Below are 9,922 nucleotides of genomic sequence, written 5' to 3'. Positions count from 1 at the left end.
CAGACACTTTTGCATTACAAAAAAAGGACAATAAAGCTGTACAGCAAAGCAGGAATGCAGCCTTCAGGTCAGGGTACAGAGGAGCCTACAGCTCAGCCATATTTACTTCCTCCTCTCCATCTGCTTTCACGCATTCACTCATTTAGGGATCTGAATTCAGCCTACAAGAAGTGTAGCTCCTTGATCTTCCCAGTCATTCATCTGACACCAAGAAATACCAAGCAGGATGCAAACAGGCAGACAACTGCTCCGATTTGACTGTATATCATTTTATTTTGCGTTCTCAACATTGTCACAGTACTAGTTTTACATCAATGGGTATTTTTCTACTTAGAAACAGAATGCATAATAAAATAAGAGCACTCCTCTCTTCCCTTTGACTTCAGAAGTCTGGCTGTGAGTGTGAGAAAACAGAAGCATCTCAGGAAAGACGACAGAAACGGTGTTAGCCGTGTAACAATTGGCTGTTCATCTCTAGATCCTATGATAATTCAGTCCTGTCGGAGGCAGAGAGAAGCAGTTTGATTATGTAAAGATCACAAGGGAGCAGGAATGCACCTTCAATGTAACTGTAGACACTGAATAGTAATAATAAGAATAATTAATAACAATAATTTACAGACTATTTACATATGTTACTCATTCTTTATTACCAGCTTGCCATTAAAATATTTCCTCCATGTCCAGCCCTCTTTACTTTTACTTCAAGTCACATTAGATTCCATATTTACACTCAGCAGTACCCTGCCAGGTCTTTATACTCTACAGTGGAAATATGGGTGAAATGCATGCCGGAGGAGAATGATGCACAAACAAAAAGACACACTAGCAGGCCAAAACTCGTCTAGATGTAAACAAGCACAAGTCAGGGAAGTCGTAGCTATGCTGGAAGGTTAAGTTCTAGTCAAGCACGCCGCTTGACAGAGCAACGGTTGAAAAAACAACAACAAATGAAACCAAAAAAAGAGAGTAGAAGAAAGAAACAGTAGGCATCAATGGCATGCAGCAAAGCACCTCACATGGAATCTGGACAGGTTTCACAATAGATCAGTGCTCTGAAGGAACTGGAAGGTTGTAGGGTAATAAAAGTAACTCGGGCTCCTTTTTTGGGATCTGCCTGTACCTTTACTCTCTAATAGCCTGTTGGTGTTCGAATCCTGGTCTGAAGACAAACTTTGTGATTGGTCGGGTACAGCGTTGGGTTTTAAATACAGCCCGCAGTAGATTTCATGTTAAACTGATTTTAACAATGCAATATTGGCACTTTCCTGACACTGTAGCACAGAAACTGCAGCCAACTATAAGGTGTGAAAGTTACAGGAGCCTACAGTGCACGGACACAACAAAATCTATTTTAAAGGTACTTTTTGTAAGGACATATTGCAAATTGTACACATGCGTTAATAAAACTTTCACCACCAGGAGGCAGTGGTTTTCTCAGCAGGTGTGTTGAAATGTTTACGGAGGCGTCGTTCTTTTCATTTTTTATGTTTTTTATTGTGTTGCCTTTTGCAGGCTACCATTGCAAATAGGAATGTTTTCGTAATGATTTACCTGATTTACAAGTTGTAAAGTTACATTTATTTCAGCACCATCTTGTGGAACAAATGTGCATTGCATGAAAGTACGGCTGGGCCTTATTTTAACTTAACCCTGTAACGCCAAGTATATCATAACTGATACATGAGATTTTTAGACCCTTACATTATCAGTGTGATTTATTTTTTCCTGAAAAACCTGAATAAACTGCACAATAAAATTTTAAGCAATAAATTGCATAAAAATGCCAGTTGTAGCAATAAATTAAAACTCATATATGCAAATTGATATTTCACTTCTTTTTTTGTAAAAAATGAAAAGTGAGGTTGAATAAACACTCTCAAATGAATTTTCTGGCAGTTATTTCTTGGTTCAGGCTTTTCAGGGTTAATCCCATACAGAGATGACGTCGATGAAGTCATAGTATTTGGTTTCCCCCCCCACATTATTTGACAGCTTCAGTTCATTTCAGAAGTTTTTTATTCTAATGGAATAGATTTTAAATACGTACCTTTAAATAAAATTTTACTTTTTCTACAAAAAAAAAAGAAAAAAAAAGAAAGAATCTAATTGTTTTTTTTTAAAAACATTACTAAATGCTTTACAAAATCAGTAATAAAACTTTAAGAAGCACAAGCTCTGGGTTGCCAGGTTGTAAGGTCTTGGCAAATCTACATCCTCACTGAACATTTCCAGGAAATATTGAAGCAGTTCTCATAGTTTTTGTATCTTATTTGCTTAGAGTATCACCTCAATAAGAGGCAGGTTATACTGTTTTATGTGAGAGTGGAGGGGAAACTGTGCCAAGTGTGGAACCTGCTTTGTATATCAACGAAAATCACTTGAAACTGCCCTATGGACTTTGCACAAACTCTAAATTCTGCTTGCACACGTGGGAAGTTTTACTTGTGCTTTCCAAACCAGAGTGGAATCATATAAAATTGCTTATTAAACCTACTAATGTTTGGAAACTCAACAGAGCACCTTTAGCCTGTGGAAAAAATTTGAAAATTACATTTGAAAATCTATATACTGATAACATTGTGCAGCCAATCAGAAACTAAATGGCTTAAAAAGAAGGAGAACAGAGCTGTAACTGCTTGTTTCAGACAGCGCTAAACTGAGTATGTAATGGATTATTCTGAACAGTGAAAAGCATGCAAAGCTACTGCAATAAAAGCAGAGAGCTAAAAAACAGTGTAGCAAATACCATTTATAATAATCAGCCAGCTGCAGACTACAGATTCCTGGAAAAAAAAGCTACTTTTGGCTGCTCTTTGCCAAAGCAGTTAGCGCCTCATGTTTGATGCCCGTCCTTACACAAACACCAAGGGATCTGTGTCTCTTCTCTGGGTTGAAGAGGGGACGTTTGGCTTGTTGGGTGAATGTGTAAACTACTAGACTGTTAGAGAGAAACCTTAAAAACGTGTAATTTATAGTATATCATAAAAATGTGTAATTTCCTGTATAACTGGGTAAACATTAGGCCACAAGACACTTTCCAGAACCTGGCAACCCAAAAGTTGTCTTATAATGAATACAAAGAGCATTTCTAAGCGTATTATTCAATCAAACATTATGAAGCAAGTACAAAGTGTGGCTTTAACTGAGGGCATATATATTTAAGAATACTGATCTACTGGACACCACTTGAAAATGGTAACGTGTGCGCCGCTGACAGACAGAGAGAAAATGTGAAGATAAAAGTTTCCTTTTTAAATAATCGATTATCACTCTGATTTTCAAATGACAGAACACACAGAGCTTCCCCGTTACAGCTTTGATCAGGTCCTGCTTTAACTACAGTTGAACACTAACGATCCAGTTTAACTACTGTACTGCATGTGGATCGGGTTAAAATACAGATTTGGTTACTTATCGTCTGGAGTGACATGAACACATCGCTGACTTCGGTTAGCTGTATTTGAAGAAGTCAAAACTATTCTACCATTCTTTTTTTTTTAAACAACTGTCAACTGTAACACTGATATAGTTTGGGAGTACACAGTTTGAAAATAGCCTCAAGATATAACGTTACATGCAGTTCTTTTCTGTGACACTCTGCATCAGTGTGAAAGGTCCAGTTCCTCCAAATCCATGTGGATACTTGCACTTCACTGAAACACTGAGAAAGAAATGCCAGAGGACGCCGGAGGGAGAAAGTAAAGGGCGAAACTAACAGAACGACCAACAGATTGAACTTGTTCTTCAACAAAAACAAACAACAACAACAACAAAAAACAGTAAATACATATTGCACTAGTTTAAAAAATGCATCTCACAGTCTTTAAGCAGATACAGACTAACTCCTGCCATTGATATCAGCTATGTAGAATGAGCGCTGCATCTGTTGCTTTCAGAAACAGAAAATATGCTCCAGGACAGCAGCCCCCCTGCCTCCGCTCCACACACACACCACAGATACTGTGCACGGGATGACCGGGAGGTACAAGCAGCCATCCCATAATATGTCAGAAAGATGATTGATATAAAACCGCTCTCCGTAATGAGTCAAGCATAAGGGCGCTGTCACCATCACAGAATGATAATTATTGATTTTTGCTCTGTGGCGTCCATCCCAGGGAAAAAACCTCAAGACAAAACAAAACAGTCAGTTACGGCACGCTCGCCGTTCCAGCAGACGCACGGGGAAACCGAAGAGGGAGAGGCCACGCTCAGCCAGCTGAGAGCTTCCACAGTGGGACATGTTTCCCTGCTGCACAGTTTCTCCCTCAGTTTCCACATGAAAAACATCCAGCGTCGTCCTCCTCCCCCTGCAGGACAGACTTGCAGAGTCCCACCAGGCTGCAGGACAGCCTTTATATATTCGTATTGTTCATTGGATTCTAAAAAAATAGTTAAAAAAATAAAAGGAGGGCAGGCAAGCAGCGAGTGCCGCTGGCTTCCTTTGCTTTCAGAGCAGGGGAGAGAGAGAGCTCCGGCCCGGAGACACGTGCAGTGGATGAGACTGTAGGTGGGCTGGAGTGCAGCAGCCCTCAACAATCTAACTTCTAGCTCAAAGGCAACCATTCACAGCAGTACTCTTGCGTCCGACTGCCTAACTAAGAAAAGCTTTGATTGGTTTCTTAACAGTGAAACTACGCCATCTATGTGCAAGTATAATACTGAGAGTTTTCATCGATGCTGTTTGTTCTGTAGTAATAACTATAATAATAACATTTGATATTATTATTTTACAAAATACTATGCACAATATACATAAAGCAATCTGTGTGACTAAATTAGTAAATGCTTTAATAATTGGCACATTTATCACTGCTAACAGAGATATCACAGTGCACTGTGAGCTACTGCTACATTAAATACTTGCACAGCCACGGCTGAGGCTGAGCTGTCGTCTTCGTGTCTGTTCAGCCAAACCGTCTTGACAACGTTTAAAGTTACTGTGTGAAGATTAATATGTACTTCTTGTGTAAAATACTAGTAAGCGAGTTCCGGTAGTTTACTGAGAAACAAACAGTAGTTGTGGTCTTTGTGCATGCTCTTGTCTGTTGCTCCTGAAGCGGGTAGACATGTCTTATGTCCTGAAACAAAATGATAGAAGCGGCTCTACAAGAAAGGAAAAAAATCTGAAGGAGGCACAACGGGATCTCGTCTGGCTTCGTAGCCCCAGACCGGCGATGCACAGTGCCACCATCATGTCAGCCCAGGAGGAAAAAGTTCAGCTGCAGGGTCCAGAGAGGACGACCTGCCCCTCACACCACTGTGCTGATGCCGCTGTGCTTGGGCTTGGTGCTGCTGGGTCCCTGGGAGGATGGTGGCGGTGCGCCGTGGTGGTGGGGAGGGCCGTGAGTGGGGTGGGTGGAGGAGTGCGGTGGGTGGCTCCCGTGCCCATGGGGCCCGTGAGGATGAGCCGGGTACGGCTGCTGCTGGCTGTGAGACGGGGGAGGGTGGTACTGGTGCGGTGGGTGCTGCAAGTGGGCCGGCGGGTGGTAGTGGTGATGGTGGTGATAAGGGGGTGGGTTCTGGGTCATGTGGCAGAACTGGGCGTGGTGCGGGTGCATGGGCACCGGTCCTTCCGTCTCCACGCGGGCTGTGTGGTGCAGGTTGGCTGGGTGCGGGGTGTGGGAGATGAGAGTAGGGTGCAGCTGGGGCTGAGGGGTGGGGCTTGGCGACTTCACACGCCTGGTGCCGAACAACGATCCGAGCAACGAGGAAGAGTTGGGCAGGGACTGGGCGCTGTGACGGGATGGGCAGTCTCGGCTGGACGGGGCTCTCCGCCGCATGTGAGGACTGCTAATGATGGACCCCTGCAAGAGAGAAGGCTGTCAGATCACACAGACAATCACGAGATCCACAGCAGACAAACGCACACCTGCACTTTCGTATGCTCTGCAGCGTGCACAGCCTCGCTCAATTCTTTTCACAGCGACACCGACCACATGACCAGCTACAGCTGATCTCAAATCTCCCATGATTGCTTGTGCTGCCTTGTGGAAAAGCATCGCCATTTCCTTTTCCAGTTCACTGCCTTTGTTTGTCTATCCATGCTAACATCTCACGCTCCACTCTCCCTAAATGGTCTGGAGGCTCAGCTTGCCGAGCCTGTCAGAGCCTGCAGTGTCTGCGCTGTCATGAGTAGACACACAGCTTGTACGTCTTCAGCTCTGACAGCAGATGCTTTTGTGAGTTTTCATCACTCCTACCTCTGGTTTCTGAGCTCTCTAAATACATGTAAAATCACTTATGGATCTGTGGACAACAATCTGACACTGCAGACCTGAATAAGGTTTTTTGCCATTTGCATGCAGCTCATACTTTTAGATTTACTGTCTTTAACTTAAAACAGAAATTTCCCCCAAGCCTGGTGAAGAAGTAATTTGTACATTTTCTTTACATTTTCATAGCACAAAACACACAATAAACGATAAATATAACATAAGATAAATACAACACAGTCTAACCAAAATTAATAAAGCCATGCATAAAGTGCACAATGAACTTATAATAGATGATCTTCAAAATCCAAAAGTTCAGCCTATTTAATTATGATCTATACGTGTGTTTTTACACATGAATACTGCTAAATTAACAGAGTTGCATAATATTCTGAATGATTTGCGATGGTGTCAGCGTGCTTTGAAGGTAGTGCATTTTATTTAAATGACAAGGAAGGGTAGTTGTGAACTGTTTTTAAAAGTTAAACACTTTGAGCTGGAACTAATTGACTTGTGATGTTGGTTTATAGTGCTGAAGGAATTTAAATCAATCTATTTATACGGCGTCAAATCACAACAACAGTCACCTCAAAGTACGATATAATGTAGGGTAAAGACTGCAAAAATACAGAGAAAACTCCAATAATCAGATGACCTCTATGTGGAAGCCCTTGGTGACAGTGGGAAGGAAAAACTCCCTTTTAACAGGAAGAAACCTCCAGTACAGCTTGGGGGAGAAGGGATGGAGTAGATTCAAAGTAAATGTGTTTTAAATGTGTTTTAAAGCCTTTAATATTTCTGTGTTCTGTTCTAAAACATAAAATACATTTTAAAAAATGGTAACGTAGCGATCATGCTTCAGTCCCAGTGATTCTGAATCTAGTCTGAAGCTTTTCAGAGATGGAGAAATAGTAAGTTGTGGTATCTCTTCATGGGACTTGTGTAGTAATAGTTAGATTCAAGCTAGCATTGAAGTAAACTAAAAATGTATGCTAGTCTCAAATCATTAAATCAAGTTAACTCTGTCAGCCATATATAAAACAGACCAGGTCATGTTCTCATTACTTTATAATTTACAGTATCATTTTTTTATTTTTGAATTACTCATCTGAATCTGCTAACATAAGTTATCAATGCAAACAATAGGGTAAAAACTTCCATATTATCCTGTAATACAAAGGTAATGCAGAACACTGGACTGGAGCACAAACTGGAGGAAGTTCAGAACAGTCCCACTCTGAGTAGGTACAACATATCATCCTCTATGTTGGATAAGTGCAACAGTGAAAAAGGAAAGGACTTTCTTGTTGATGTCAGAGGTCTGTAAAAGAAACTTCAAACTGTGTCAGCATGCAGTAGAACTGTCAGGATCATCCTGAGTGATCAAAAAAGGACAACATTCGGGTAATGGCTAAAAACTGTTCCCACTACAAAAGCCAAGATAACTCAAACGTAAGAGCCGATCATCAACGGAGCTGTCAGGACTTTATTAGTCGTGCCATGCTGTGTACGTGAAGGGTTAACATGCTAGATGCAACATCATTCCCGTTCTACTCAAAACATGCACAGCAGCCAATATGCTCACGACTAAAACACAGACACTCAAAAAAAGAGAGAAAAACACTACAAAGAAACAATGAAACAGAAACTTGTGATCACAGTGAGCAACGTAAAGTCGGAGGACAGCTCAGCATCAGTTGATCCAAACTTACTTCCATATTGCTGTCTAGTGATCCTGCACTGCTGCGTCTCCCACGCTTGCCTGCCCAGAACATGTAACATGACAGATAAGACATGCCTGGTTAAAATATGGAGGTGCACATATTTCTTGTCTGCGACGGCAGGATGCTAACACGCTAAAGTGGTACACGGCTAGCTGGTGGCAGACTAGCGTGGCAGAGGGAGGCGAATAAGAACTAAAGGAAATGGGAAAGGAACAAGACACTGCTCCGAAACAAGGTCAGAGATAAATCTGTGCAGTCAACTTGAGTCACTGCTGGCAGGAAACCTTCCCATCAGCAAAACAACTGATCTGACTGCAAGAAAATGATTCTCATGTCCATTAAGATGAAAGACTCCCAAGGGACAGTTCTAAAAAAGACTGGGTGAAATCAGGGGCTAAAATATGCAATTATAAGCAATATTCAGTGTTTTAAACTCAATGTCACTAACTAAGGAATGTCAATGAATGTTACTGACTCAGGCTGATGGTCTAAAATTCTCAAAGGAACTATTACACCCACAAAACTGTGGCTCTCCTCATAACTGGTACTGGTAGATGTGTAGAGCTCCCCTTTAAAGATAGAGAACGTTCCCCGAGAACATCTAGGCTTCCGAAATCCAGATATTGATCAGGCTTTTAAAGGCTGTCCCCTCATTTACCAAAAAGACACACTGATAAAAAACGACAGCTCACTTCAGTCTTCGAGGTTGCTTCCTCACTTTGAGGTCATTGAGTGTGCTTGTGCAGAGCCGACTGTCTACACCCCGCCTGAATGGTAACATTAATTCCTCTTACTGCTAAGACTCTCAAATTGATCGCACTGACCTACATAGCTCTGCCTCCTCCCCCTTGCGATGCAGGATTATTAGTTGATAGCCTCTGGTAAATTATACGTAGGCCCATTAGCAAACACACCCATCTCTATCTCCTTGCTTCACTGGCTCAGACACTCTGTACCGGCAGGATGGCCGCCATGCCGTATTCCAAGTTTCTAAATCGATTAACATCCAGAAGGAGTAAACAGTGTCATGCCAGCATCTAGCACAGGTACACAATCTACTCAGCCTAGATGAGGGATGAGACAGCATGTTACTATGGCAACCCCTGACTTTACCTGCATCTGAGAGATCGCGTAGGGAGCTGCTGAGGGCGCTTCTCTTCAGACCTTCACCGATGGCATAGCTGTCGTCGAGGCTTGCTCGGCTCAGGTTTCCGTTTCCTGCATCCTTCTTTAACCCGGAGCTCTGGGACATGCTAGGCCTCACCACGCCCTTCTGTTTTTCCAGCTCAGCTGTGCAAGGAGAAAATACATATGTGCCATATACTCCTGGCTTCCACATATTTTCTACTGATGCGAGACAGCTGCTGATATCGTCTATAAAAAATGGGAACAATTTACTCACATTCTATCCGGTACTTCTCCATCTCTTGGACTTCTGCAATAGATTCTCGCAAATCATCAGTGAACTTTTTGCGGTCCTGAGGATTGGGTGCATTGAAGTTGATGAGGACTTTGATATCAGCTCCAGGAATGGCTGAAGTCAGGCGAACGCCATTGGGATAGTCTAAAGAATGATGAAAATAACATTTCAGACATTATACTATTGAAGTCTATTAGAGTTAGGACTGATGTTACCAGTAGGACATAATAGGATCTGAAACCAGCTGCGGGATATCAGAACTACCATCAGAGACAACAGATTTAGGATATTAAAGTATGTGTATGTGGAGTATGTGACTTGGATTATAGATATAATTCAAAGTTTCCATGATGGCAAGCTCTGAGGTTGGCTGTTATCCATCAAAAAGGAACTTTCCAATAGACTTTCCCATTGGGATTTCTGTTAAAGGAACCATGTGACTTAAGTTTAAGTGCGAGAGTTTAACCTTCAAACAGTCCTTGTTTAGGAGGTTCTGTTGATGGAACATTTGGGATCTTTGACTTTGTTCATTTGTATTCTTGTATTTTCCCACTAGTGTC

The 9,922-nt window shown here is 41.9% G+C and overlaps 1 protein-coding gene across 2 annotated transcripts in view; it reads right to left on the bottom strand.

The window, feature by feature from the left end:
- Nucleotides 1-248: 248 nt before the first annotated feature.
- iqsec1b (IQ motif and Sec7 domain ArfGEF 1b) overlaps nucleotides 249-9,922 on the bottom strand; it is a 72,650-nt gene continuing 62,976 nt past the window's right edge. For both annotated transcript variants that reach the window (XM_085455653.1, XM_085455652.1), the window contains exons 11-14: nucleotides 9,345-9,506; nucleotides 9,056-9,232; nucleotides 7,931-7,980; nucleotides 249-5,810 (exon numbers count right to left, since the gene is read on the bottom strand). In XM_085455653.1, the coding sequence (XP_085311779.1) occupies nucleotides 5,256-5,810; nucleotides 7,931-7,980; nucleotides 9,056-9,232; nucleotides 9,345-9,506 (944 nt within the window). In that variant the 3' untranslated portion in view covers nucleotides 249-5,255. The remainder of the gene's footprint in view (nucleotides 5,811-7,930; nucleotides 7,981-9,055; nucleotides 9,233-9,344; nucleotides 9,507-9,922) is intronic.

Source organism: Copadichromis virginalis, linkage group LG5, assembly GCF_057382275.1.
Source record: "Copadichromis virginalis isolate Kocher_CV1m ecotype Utaka linkage group LG5, C_Virginalis_male_GT1.1, whole genome shotgun sequence".
Lineage (NCBI taxonomy): Eukaryota > Metazoa > Chordata > Actinopteri > Cichliformes > Cichlidae > Copadichromis > Copadichromis virginalis.
This window is presented reverse-complemented; position numbering and strand designations above follow the sequence as displayed.